The 13,020-nt window shown below is 36.4% G+C and overlaps 1 protein-coding gene across 7 annotated transcripts in view; it reads left to right on the top strand.

The window, feature by feature from the left end:
• The window catches only part of RUNX1T1 (RUNX1 partner transcriptional co-repressor 1), a 208,730-nt gene that overhangs the window by 173,830 nt on the left and 21,880 nt on the right, over positions 1–13,020 (top strand). For all 7 annotated transcript variants that reach the window (XM_077493016.1, XM_077493015.1, XM_077493019.1 and 4 more), the window contains one exon: positions 9,521–9,589. In XM_077493016.1, the coding sequence (XP_077349142.1) occupies positions 9,521–9,589 (69 nt within the window). The remainder of the gene's footprint in view (positions 1–9,520; positions 9,590–13,020) is intronic.

Genomic DNA, 13,020 nt, shown 5'->3' with positions numbered 1-13,020 from the left:
TTTGTGCCTACCCTTGATTTTATTTATAAAGGGAGCCATGATTGTCATACAAGGAGCTTTTATACTTGCATGTGTAGTCAGATGAAGGAAAACTTCAAAAAGCTCTGGGAAGACCGCTCCCACACAGCAAGGCTTCCCTTGATGGACACACAAGAGTTACTCAAAGCATACAAAATACAGAAAGGAGCACCAAGTCAAATTTGGCTAAGAGAAGATAATTTTATTTGTTGATTAAAAAAAGTCATATAAAAACAGCCAACATGTTTTAGGGTAACATCACCCCGCTTCTTCGGGGCTACAAGAATAAGCAAAAACTTTGAATCTAATAAATATTTGTAATACAATTTTGTATCCTATCTAATAACATTTATTATCTAGTTATTATTTGTACCGTCAAAATCCCTTACTCCCTTTTTCCTGTTTTTGATTTAAGCAAAAAACATGATGAACAATGAGCATCTCATGCATCTTTATGACTGTTTTTTACTTACTCTTGTATCCCTGAGAAAGGGGATATATATATAGAATTAAAATTATTTTGGACTCCTACCCACTTTTGGTCAGGTGCTTCTTTCTGTATTTCTATGGTTATGACACAGGCTGACATTAGAACTTGTCTGCCCTTGGTCATCTTCATTATATAGTGAATTAAAGGGACTAATATTTTATGCAAGAAAGATAAGGTTTTTTTAATTCCAACTCCCAGGAAGTGACAAGGACTGTGCATTTCTTGCAAGATCAATGGGTGTTTTCTGTACTTGCTAAAAAAAAGTTTTTAGCCTGTGTGAAAATGAATGCAGCCACCAGATCTAGGGGCTGGTAATTTGCGATATAGAACACGTTTTAGTTTTATATGGGGATGCCACAAAATCCACATGATTCAGGAGTAGAGCTACAGGCCCCATGTGATAATGCCTTTGTTCCTTTTATCGATGTGAATCAGTGTCAGGTACCACCATTAATGGACTCAGGCCAGGAAATGCTACCACTAACTGATTGCAAGAGTGATTTAAAAAGTCAGGCAAAGCTAAATTGAAACATGTCACGAAAGATATCCAAGGGGTGCCATTGACACCCAGATCTAGCTCTCCACTCCTCAACTCACCCCCTTGATCTCCTCACAGATCTCAAACGTACTGAATGACATGGATGTCACACCACTTTTTTAAACTCAATCTTTCTAAAACTGAGCTTGTTATATTTCCTCCTTCCCGGTCCCCCCCCCCCCCCCCTTTAGAATGTAAGCTATACAAGCAGGGCCCTCCTGTCCCTTCTGTATTGAACTGTACTGTAATTGTGCTGCCCCCCCCCCCCCCCCTCTACATTGTAAAGCACTGCATAAACTGTTGGTGCTATATAAATCATTATAATAATAATAATTGCTGACCTCCTTCTGAAAAAGCTAGTTTTATGATGTTCTCCAAGCCAATGATTTGGAACAAGCATAATTCAAGTGAATTCAGAGGGTAGACACTATACTGATCTACCTATTTGTTCTTGGTTATTGACTCAGAAAGCATTGAAACCATAAGCTTAGCATGTCAACCAGGGAGCTAGCTTTTTCTAAATGAAATAGTAGAAGGCACCATATTTCTCTTATGACCCATTTTCTTTAAGCTGTTAATTATGTTCCAAACACACCTCTGGAGAGGAGATGGGTTCACAAAGCCAAGTCAGAATTCAGAAAAGAATCTTCAGTTTTTATTGATCTTGGCTGTTTATCTAAATCTCTACACATACAACACATCATATGCATTTGGTTGGAATTATTTTAACATGTTTATCTCATCTTCAACGTATATTATTCATCACTTATGTTATACTTTCCACAGAAGTGTCTGCCAAAACACAAACATGAGAATTGCTTTTACACTGAGAGCTTTCCTTTTTATTGCCCTTGTTTTGGCAACTGATTTCCCTGTTAGGACGACCCACTAAAATTTATTGACCAAGCCTAGATGTGGAGTTTTGAATGAAAACAAACCATGCAGGCACTCCTGTTTTTATTTCACACTATATATTTTGCTTAAAACCCTATATTTTGAGAACACAGAAATGAATGCTTTTCTTCTCTTCATAAAAGCATGAAATGATACCATTGTGAATTACGTCAGTGTTCTTATCCAGGGGAATAGCATCTTCCTCCTTGTAGCAGGGATCATGTCATGTCACTCTGCCACAAGTGACTACAGTTTCAATTACATAAAAAAGCCTAGTCTAAAAAAAATATTCAGACAGGATGTTTGTCATTACATAATATTTTACATAATTGATAGATGTTTTGTCTTAGAGAAAGAATGTTTTGTCTTAAAAGAAAACCCATTGAAGAGGTTACACAGCCCAAGCTAAAGCATGTCTAAAGACAAAACATTTATTTCATTTTGAATGGAGTAGTAAACAGTTAAAATCTTCATCCATTCTGTCGGTATCCCAATGGGGAGATTTTCTTGCACTTCCTGTCTTGAAACACAACAGGAAGTGAGAGGAGATTTCCTTAAAGTAAAAGCAATCCTGTTATACAGTTGTCAATGCTACAAGTGTCTCCAGATATATGCTTAAGGCTGGGTTAACACTGATGCAAATTGGTTTCCCAGCATCCAATTAGCATGACAGAAGACTGTGACCGGAACCTGATAGAGCCGATTGACACAGCTCCATGGCTGCAGCAGGGTGTATTTCACAAGGGTGCTGTGTGTGTTTGGCTCCATTTGGGTCTGAACTCAGGCAAAAATTCAGGCCTGATTCGTCCCTAAAACAGAACAGGGATGCACCGGACCCCTGCTGTGAGCCGCATCCAAAGGCAGTGTGAACCCAGCCTAAAGCGAAACTTCACACTAAAGGGGAAGTTCTGCTTTATGCCCTCCTCCTCTTTTAATTTTGGCGCTTCTTTTCAGTGAAGATGGGGGGGAGTGGGTACCTGGTTTTGACAGATACCCGCTCCCGCTTCTGGTGGATCACTGTGGCGATTTGACCGGAAGTAATCCTCCCCTCTCTGCATCCTTCTGGGATAGGTGCATGCACAGTTGACAGCTGGATATGAAGCCCCAAGGGTTTTACAGCTGCCTGCAGTAAATATACCAGTGCCAGGGACCAACCAACCAGTGAACAGTCAGTTCGAGTGAGCATGGCGCTGGACCACTGGACAGGTGAGTGTCCTTTTATTAAAAGTCTGCAAAAAGGCTACAGAACAGCTTCAATGCCTGTTCTAAAAATGTTAGGCTGGCCATAGACGAATTGTTTTTGGTCAGCCAGTGGGCCTAATAATTTGGGCGGCACAGTGGTGTAGTGGGTAGCACTCTCACCTAGCAGTAAAAAGGGTTTCTGGTTTGAATCCCAAACACGACACTACCTGCCTGGAGTTTGGGTATTCTGTCTGTGCCTGCGTGGGTTTCCTCCGGATACTCCGGTTTCTTCCCACACTCCAAAGACATGCTGGTAGGTTCACTGGCTTTTGTATAAAATTGGCCCTTGTGTATGAATGTGAGTTGGGGACCTTGAATTGTGGCTCCTTGAGGGTAGGGGCCTATGTGAGTGTGCAATGTATGTGTGAAATGCTGCATAAATTGATGGTGCTATATGGGTACATTAAATAATATAATAGATGAGCATCTTAATGAGACACAATGTACAGGGATAGGGACAATTGTAGACACTCACTCACTCACTCAGGTTGAACTGGATGGACTGGTGTCTTTATTCAACCTTACTAACTACTATGTAACTAACAAGAAACAAAACTAACAAAGAGACTACACATGGATTTAAATTTGCAGGGTCCATACTGAACTGGCCGAATGTTGATCTGTCTATGTCCAGCTTTAGTATTTCACTCAATTTAGTCCTAGTGGCAATGGTCACAAAGGTATTTAGAAAAGGTGAATATCTCAGGGAGGCACAGACAGCAATAAAAACCTGAGAGTTTCTAATCCTTCCCTATTCTTTCCAAATCTAAAAAAGAAAATTACTTTCGGTGGTCTAATGTAAAATTCAACTGAAAGCCCTTGTTTATTTTGCTTTTATATATTTTTATGTGCTTGCTGGGACTTATTTTCATGATGGCCTTTCAAAAAAGAATTGCAAGTTCTCCCTCTTCAAAAAAAGTTTGCAAGTTCTCCCTCTAATTGCATGTCATATATTACAGAGAGCATCCTTGCTGAATTATTGCGTCAATAAAGTGAATACAGCATAAGCCAATCAGAGTATGAGGTCTTTGTGAAAAGCAAAATCCAAAAACACAGCATGTATGCATATATATAAAATGAGCACATCGCTACCTGTTTATATACAACTAAACTATAAATAGGAGTATAGTTTCTTTAGCATTAAGTACCTCAGTAAGGTTGTTTGCATTGAGCTGAACATGCATATTAAATTAAAATAATTTATTTTAATAATTGTTAGAGTCCAGTAATATTGGAGACAATCTGACCACAACAGGCAGCGTTAGATAGACTTCTATAGCCATTATCCCTATTTATGTGGGTCTAGTCAGTAGACTGATAGCTTGCACTTAAGGTAATAAACGCTTGTTTGTGGAGAACTTTGGGTTAGGCCGTCACGCCGTCTCTTTAGATGATTATATGTCTTTTTCCCTGTAGTCTAATTTTTAACTCCAGTATTTTGGCTAGCAGTCTCCAAGCTAGAATAACACTGCAAATAATCAGATATAATTTGAATCTGATGAAAATCATAACAAAGTATTTTTAGTGCCTAATTTGTAATACCACATAGTTTTGTCATATATTTTTCACAGCTGTTCAACAGCTTGCCTAATCTGTTCTTGGACGCGTTTTCTCCCTCTGCTCTGAAATATTTCTATGGTTACAGCATGTCATTTCATTCTCACGGAAGAGCGGTTTATGAGGTAAACCCTTTATTGATAAAGACATCGTCAGTTCAAAGTACAGTGAGGAACAAACACAGTTACAGAGTGCTTTATTACATCACAGGATTGTACACTTGCCAATATGACTACTGGAAAGCAATCAGATAATGGGGCTGCAGAAGCCACTGGAACAATAGTTTTTGGTTTCTGCTGGCAGACTGCACTTCATTCCACAGTTCAGAAAGTGGAATACATTGTGATCATCATTTGCTATCGATGGCAAATTAGTCCTTTTGTTCTTTTTTGTTTTGTTTTTCTTGCTTAGAGAGATGGCCATCTTTATTTTTATTGCTATATTTGTGGCTAAAGGGTTAATATTCTAATATGTTGATCATTGGGTGTCACTTAATTAAAGCAGATTTTTGTAACAGGTAATTTATTTATTATTTGCATTATTTGTATGTGATCTTAAAGGGGGTTAAGGTCTCAAGGTTTTTCACCTTAACCCCCCTAGCAGTAATCCCGAGTCTGGCTCGGGTTGGGATTTTACTAACAGGAGCGGTAACCCCGACCCAGTGATTTTGACTGAGCTGCCGTGCAGGACTGCTTGAATCATTTATTCGGTTGCGCAGAGCTACAAATAATTTGTCAGTGTAAAATATTTCCCATATATTTCAGCTGTGTATTTAACTGCTTGATGGATTTCATCTTTAATGCTGTTGCATTTGATGACAGTGATTATGTTATTCAGTTAGTTGGCTTTCCAAAAATTATTTTAGGGCATGTATAGTAAATTTTTGGTATTTTAAGACCTATATTCCATGTACTGAAGGTGTTGTAAATATTATCATTGTCCTCTTCTATGTATTTGTAATTATATATACATGGCAGCCATGCCCGTTCTTTATGTAGCCTGACCTTGGCATAGAGATGATGCTATGTCTAACATTCAATTTTAAGTCTAGGTGTTGAATTACTTTAATAGGTATAGACTGTTTACTGTTTACTTTGATGCACAAAGTGAATGACCACATAGCTTAGCAAATAGGATAAACTGTGTTCACTTCAGTCATCCAATCCTGTGCAAGCAAAATCCTGTTTTATTTGCCGAACACATGATTGGATATTCCGATTTACATAGAGATTCACTCCGTTTTCCAAGCTAAGTGAACAGTCAGCCCTAATCAGTTTGTTCAGACTGACTGCAAACCATACTGTACCTAGGTGGAACAAATTTTTATCTCGACATTCAGCAACTAGTGTTAGACACACTTGTTTGACATACAAATAACCACTAGAGGGAGAATCTTCAATACTGTGAACTATGAAATGCAATCATGAAAATATCGAATAGCTAGCTGGTAAAAATGTGAAAATTACATAAAAAATCTATTTCAGGTGAACATTACAATAATAACTCAAAATGTGTGCTTTCTGAAAACACTCTGTTTTCCCGTAATATTGAATCCATCGAAGGAAAAAACAATTGCCTTGATATGTTTTAAAACCATTTTATTTGTGTTTTGTAAGATTCAAAAATCAAAGAAAAAATATTTCCTTTGTATAATATCACATTTGAATGTGTTTTTTTTCACAAAATTGGTATTTGTATTGTCTTTATTATGTTGGTATTGAAGAAAGCCTTTCTTTTCCAAAAATAACAGATCTCAAGTTCTGCCGAGAAAACTAAGGACTGACCTATCCCTCCTAACTCTTGCAACTCTTTACTGGTAGCAGAATTGAAAGTTGCCATGAATAGATAGGAGTGGGCTGTCCTTCAGCTTTTTCTGCAGAAATCAAGAGTTAAAGTAGTGTTATATTCCCTGTCAGGGGTTTTCACCATCTTTGTCCTATTGGTGCAATTTCCCTTCACTTCCTGTCACATAACCAAAACAGGAAGTGAAAGGAAATCCCTCCAAAGTTAGAGAATCCCTGGTTGTCACCAGGGTCACCAGAACTAGTGTTCCCATTGGAACCTGTCCCCTCTATTACTGTTCTGGTGTCAGCCCAAAATTTGGTATTTTTTCTGTTACTTTCACTTTCGATAACAGTAAACATGACAAATAGAGAGGGTGACTCTCCTTAGTGGGGACACAGACGGCAATAAAAAAAAATCCTGGCAGGTGTTCTAATCCCTCTCCAAAACTAAAAAAGGTTTTACCTTTAGCAATACTTTAAATCCTAAATCTATTTTTCAGTATGGGGTAGATATACTAAAGCTGGAGCACTCAGAATCTGAAGTAGCTGTGCATGGTAGCCAATCAGTGTCTAACTTCAACTTGTTCAATTAAGCCAGTGCTTCTCAACTCCAGTCCTCAACAGGTCATGTTTTCAAGATTTCCCTCAGATAAAAGAGCTGTGGTAATTACTAAGGCAGTGAAACTGATCAGATCACCTGTGCAAAATAAAGGATAGCCTGAAAACATGACCTGTTGGTGCGCCTTGAGGACTGGATTTGAGAAACACTGAAGTAAGCTTTGACAAAAAAAAAAACCTGGAAGCTGATTGGTTTATATGCACAGCTGCACCAGGCTTTGCACTCTCCATTTTTAGTAAATAACCCCTATATGTCTGGCATTATGCATACATTTCTTAAGCAAATTTTCTTACCCAGAGGTTTTATCAGTAACAATACTTCCTGTTTCAGGTTGATAACGGTAAATTACAGCCTTATGATTACAAGCAATGTTGTCAGCCTGCCAGGTGGACTCATTGAGGTTGATTTACTAAAGGCAAAACGACTGTGCACTTTGCGAAGTGCAGTTGCACTCTGCAAGGGCAGTTGCTTCAGAGCTTAGTAAATGAGGTAAAGCTTCACTTTGCAAAGAATACCCAATCATGTGCAAGGAAAAAAAATAAATGCTTTTTTGCTTGCACATGATTGGATGATGAAAGTCAGCAGAGCCTTTGCTCATTTACTCTGGAGCAACTGCTCTTGCAGAGTACAACCTTCCAGTCTATTTGCCTTCAGTAAATGAACCCTATTGAGTTGGCTATTGGACAGTCTATCTGAAAAACCTGACAGGCAGCCCAACAGCTAAGTGGAGGAGCACACACAGACTAACAGTGCTGCTGCTAATTGCGGGGTAGTAGCTTAGCATTGTTAGATTGCAACAGAAAATCCTGGTATTGACTAGATCTACATGGAAGAAACAATGCAGCAGATTCATAAACTGTATATGAGTCATGATGCCAAAAATACTAAATTCAGATTTGGGGTTTGCTTTATGGAGTGCTGAAGAAGCTGGGCAGTGTATGTGCAGACATGTGAAGAACTGTGGGGGTTATTTACGAAAGGCAAATCCACTTTGCACTGAAAGTGCACTTGAAAGTGCAATCGCTCTAAATATGAGGGGTAGATCTGAAATGAGTGGAAGCTCTGCTGATTATATCATCCAATCATGTGCAAGCTAAAATGCTGTTTTTTATTTTCCTCACATGTCCCCCTCGGATCTACAGTGACTGCACTTCCAAGTGCACTTTCAGTGCAAAGTGGATTTTCCTTTAGTAAATAACCCCCTATGTGTTACATTCAGGGTGCTGCATATATTATTTCAGCATGTGATAGTATAGAACAGCGATGGTGAACTTTGGCACCCAAGATGTTTTGGAACTATATTTCCATGATGCTCAACTACACTACAGAGTTGCATGAGCATCATGGGAAATATAGTTCCAAAACCTCTGGGGTGCCAAGGTTCGCCATCACTGGTATAAAATGTCTTCTAAAACCTAGATTACAGACATACCCCACTTTTAAGTACACAATGGGGTTTATTTACTAAAGCTGGAAAGTGCAAAATCAGGCTCACTTCTACATAGAAACCAATGAGCTTCTAACCTTGGCTTGCGCAATTAAGCTTTGGTAATAAAACCTGGAAGCTCATGGGTTTCTGTGCAGAAGTGAGCCTGATTTTGCACTTTCCAGCTTTAGTAAATAAGCCCCATTGTATACTTAAAAGTGGGTTATGCCTGTACCAATTTTTTTAATTCCTGTAACAACCTCAATTAAGGAGTGCAGTGGTCCAATAAAAAAGACCACCTTGCTGTTTACTTCATTAGATTTAATTACACCTTTCACTCATGTACAAAGGAAGACAGCTTGGCATAATATGATTTACTGATGAGTATATTTATTTATTTGGCCCAGAGAGATTTGTTGCAAAATAAACTCCAGAAGCTGAGACCTTCACTGAGCCAATTTTAGTTGGGTGCTGCTTGTACCTGAATGGGATTTACACGGTTGTCCTACATAATAACTGTAAAAAATGTAAATATAAACTCTTTAAAAAATGCATAGGCTTCAATTATTATTGGAACCATTTAGTAATATTTTTTTTAAAGATAAAGGTGAATAAAGGAACATAGTGCCAATGTCCCTTTAAGCTCAGATTGCCAAGCGTGACGTTGGCTTTGATGAATTTAAATGCAGACGCAGCTATTTTCAGTGTTGCCTAGTGTATAAACATCAATTTACATTCTTTCCTTCAGAATATTTGTGATCTGTCAAAGAATGTCATGGTGTACACTGCAGACATTCCTACAGAAGGCATGAAACAGCTGTGACAATGAGATTTCTGTGTGCTGGAGACAATACTTGCAGCATGATAACAGAGTGGGTTTTACTGTCAGTCTGAAGTACTTAAAAATGAGCAATACTCACAAATGTTCCTTTTTTCCCTTCCTCCTCTACAGAGCCACATCGGGAATTCCTTCATAGGCCTGCTTCTGGATATGTGCCAGAGGAGATTTGGAAGAAAGCGGGTAAGGATTGTTTAAAAACACAGGCCTAGTGTCTGGCAGATGTGTGCATTTGCTAACGCACTGATGTGAGGAATCAAAAAAAAAAAAAAAAAGACCGATTAGTAACAGCGAAATTGCAATAATCTCCAATAACTGCTTGAAATGATAATACTGTTTGTTTGGAATGCCTTTGTAGAAAAGCTCCATCCCCAAGAGGTAGTATTGATGTTTCCTGTGTCATTATTCTGTATTAACCAAAGTGGTCTTTTTTACATGGGACCCCATTGTAGAGATGAGCTCTTACAAAACATATGTTAATTGGAGAATAAAGTTTTAAGTTGAAGCAATATAGACTGATCACATTTCTTTTGAACCTATCACTTGTTCATTATTTCCCAATATTAATCCTATTTTATACTTGTGAGTTCATGTCAGCTGTTATAACCTTATCAATTACAAGACGTAAAAATATTTTCATTCAGTGGTTTAGTCTTCCTTTTAGTCCCTTTTATATACAAAGCTTTTGTATATTAAGCGACTAAAACAGATTTTTCAGACTTTGTTTCGTTCCGCTTTTGGAGCATTTGTGTCAAATACAAGGGATTTTTTTTACACTGGATATGGTTTCATACTATGTTCTTGTACAGTATGCACCCCAGCTCTGGGCTCATCACTCTGCTGTTCCCCATAGTTGCTGCATTTTTAAACCCTAGCCATAGGCATTGCATGGTACAGTGGTTTAATCCTCCAAATTGCGTGCTGCAGATACTTTGCAGGTGGTTTACAGTTTAACTTTTTTCAGTATAACTTTTCATCCCGCCATGTAGCAAAACAAAGCCCCCTCTGCCCCCCATAATTACTGAGTTTTATCACAATCATCTATAATTCTTGATTTTAACTACTGCACTACCTTAAATCCTTTGCACCAATAAGTCTCAAAGCAATACTGTGTCTGAATGGTAACATTTGCATAAATAGGTCGTGGGATAGATATAGCGATAGTTACAGTGATATATAAATATACTATATATAAAAATATATAAATATAAATACTCATAATAATACAATATTAAGTTGAACTTTAACAGCTGATATAGGAGCAGCTTTGTTTCTGATGTGAATGCGTGCTGCAATTTCTTTGTGTCCTATGCATGTTATACAATCATGTTAAATGCAAGGCTTAATGTTCACATATTGCAATCATTCTGTAATAAAGATAATTTATTGTACTACAAAACGTTTTTAAAACACATGCCTGCTTTCTATATAGCGTAATTAGTAAGACCATACAAATAATAAAGTTTGCATATTGTACCTGGAAGATTCTTCCTCAATTACCAACAAAATGTTTTAATTTGTTCCTCCGCAAAACACCTTTGCTTTAATTAAATTTTTTAATTTTTTGCTATGAACAGTTAATTTATAATAATATTGTCTGTACTTTTTAATGTTAGAAGTACAAATAAATATCCATTAGTGTTCAGCTTTGTTCGACTTTTTCCACTTGGTAGCACTTAACAGTGTTTATTAACTAAATAAATGTAAAATGATAATTTCTACATGATGGTTGTTTACTGGATGTAAAGGTTATTTAATAATGAAAAGGTGCATTAGCAATACTTACATTTATAATCTCACATATATTTTTATTGTACATTTAACACCCTCTTCGCATCGCAAAATTAACTGTTAGTTTAAAAAGAAACTTGATAAAAAACGTTTATATAACATATTCTGTGTCTTCTAGTAAATTAGACATGTGATTTTTTTTTTTTTAATTTAAGAAAATTTAAAAATGTTCTTAAATTTAACAAGCTATTCTTTTTTTTCTAAAACTGTATTTATTACAGATTCTGGGAGAAAGTCTCAATAATAACCCATCACCCGTGCAATATTCTATGTATATTTCTTTTTTGAGTAAACATGGTTTGTTTGCATTTAATAATAAATATGCAAGCACCTTATGAACATCCTATCAATTCTCCTAGCAGATCTGTGCGTGCCTGTGGGACCAGAATAGGAATGCATAATTTAAATATAAATTGCCTGATTAGCATATACAATTAGTCAAGCTGTAGCTTTGATCGTAAGCAAAAATTATTGTCCTGTATTGCCACTTAGATAGAATTTTAATTCACCTTGAATATTCAAAGTAAATTAGGCCCAGGCTGTATTGTTCACATCTGTGATATTAAGTACCATCACCTCCTCCACAATACCCCCTCCCTGCGACAAAAGAAAAAAAAATGAGATTTCAACACAGACATGATGTACCAAAAGGACAAAAAGCAATTTTTTGAGTCTCATTTTTGGAGACTATAAATATTTAAGAATTGTTTCCCTTATAATTGCTTTGTGCCTAATATTTAAAAAAATTGTGGAAAAATAAGAAATGTTCTAAAGTTTCACTAATGGTTTGTGGGAAAATTAATTTCTTGAGTGGTTAGCAGAGTCTCCTTACAGAATGCTTCCTGAAGCGTAGTCATTTGCTCTTAATTTTTAATATCTGGTAATACGATTCTATTAGAAATCTATGTTCTTAATTAAACAGAACATTTAATTAAGGTGCTTTTTAAGTGAGTGAAACAATTAGGTGAAAACACTTGAATGAAACATGTCATAATTAGTTTTAATAGAGTGTTAATTGGCACAACGTTTGCCAAGTTAATAATTACTTCTTATTAAATTTTCAATTATTCATTGTCATTTTGGTTTGAATAGAGATGAAAGTTGGATAAAATGAAACAAGTGGGGGATTTTTTTCACTGATAATGACATTTCTTTACATTTAGAGAAAATATAGTAATACTTTTTGCAAAAAAAAAAAAAAAAACAACCCCCCCCCCCAAAAAACTAAAAACAAAAAAACAAATAGGCATAGCAAAATATTTTTCTAGTGTTATTCTTAATTATATTGGTGTTAGCATGGTGTTTTGTGCTACTATAGCGCAATAAGAATTTTGGATAATTATCACAGAAAAAATAGAAATCAAGCATAAAAAGGTTCAATTTGGTGGCAGCCGAGAAAGGATGCTGCTCTCTGTGTGTAATATGTAGCATAAAACAGAGAGGGAATACCCTGGGCATGTTTTAATTAGTATCAGCAATTGCAAAATGTTGTCATATTCAGCAAATCTATTAGAATTAAGAGTCTCTGCCTGTTATATTGAACTTGTGAGTGATAAAAAGAAAATAAGAACAATGGATAATTTGTAAATTGTTATATTTTCCAATGAATGTAAATTAATGGAAAAATGCTTCTACTTACAAATTTCTAAATACAATTATGCAGAAATAAGGAAACATTAAGTGGCCTAAGCGGTAGAGGAATATTCTAACTAGTCCAAATATCAGGATTATTTTACTATTGATAATCGCATTGATGAATTGAATGTTATGACATTTATGTATTAATGTAGGAAAAATAAAATGTAAATTATTCCACCTCAATA

Source organism: Lithobates pipiens, unplaced genomic scaffold (genome assembly GCF_037356315.1).
Source record: "Lithobates pipiens isolate NorthernLeopardFrog02 unplaced genomic scaffold, aLitPip1_a1.2 Scaffold_19, whole genome shotgun sequence".
NCBI classification, from domain to species: domain Eukaryota; kingdom Metazoa; phylum Chordata; class Amphibia; order Anura; family Ranidae; genus Lithobates; species Lithobates pipiens.
This window is presented reverse-complemented; position numbering and strand designations above follow the sequence as displayed.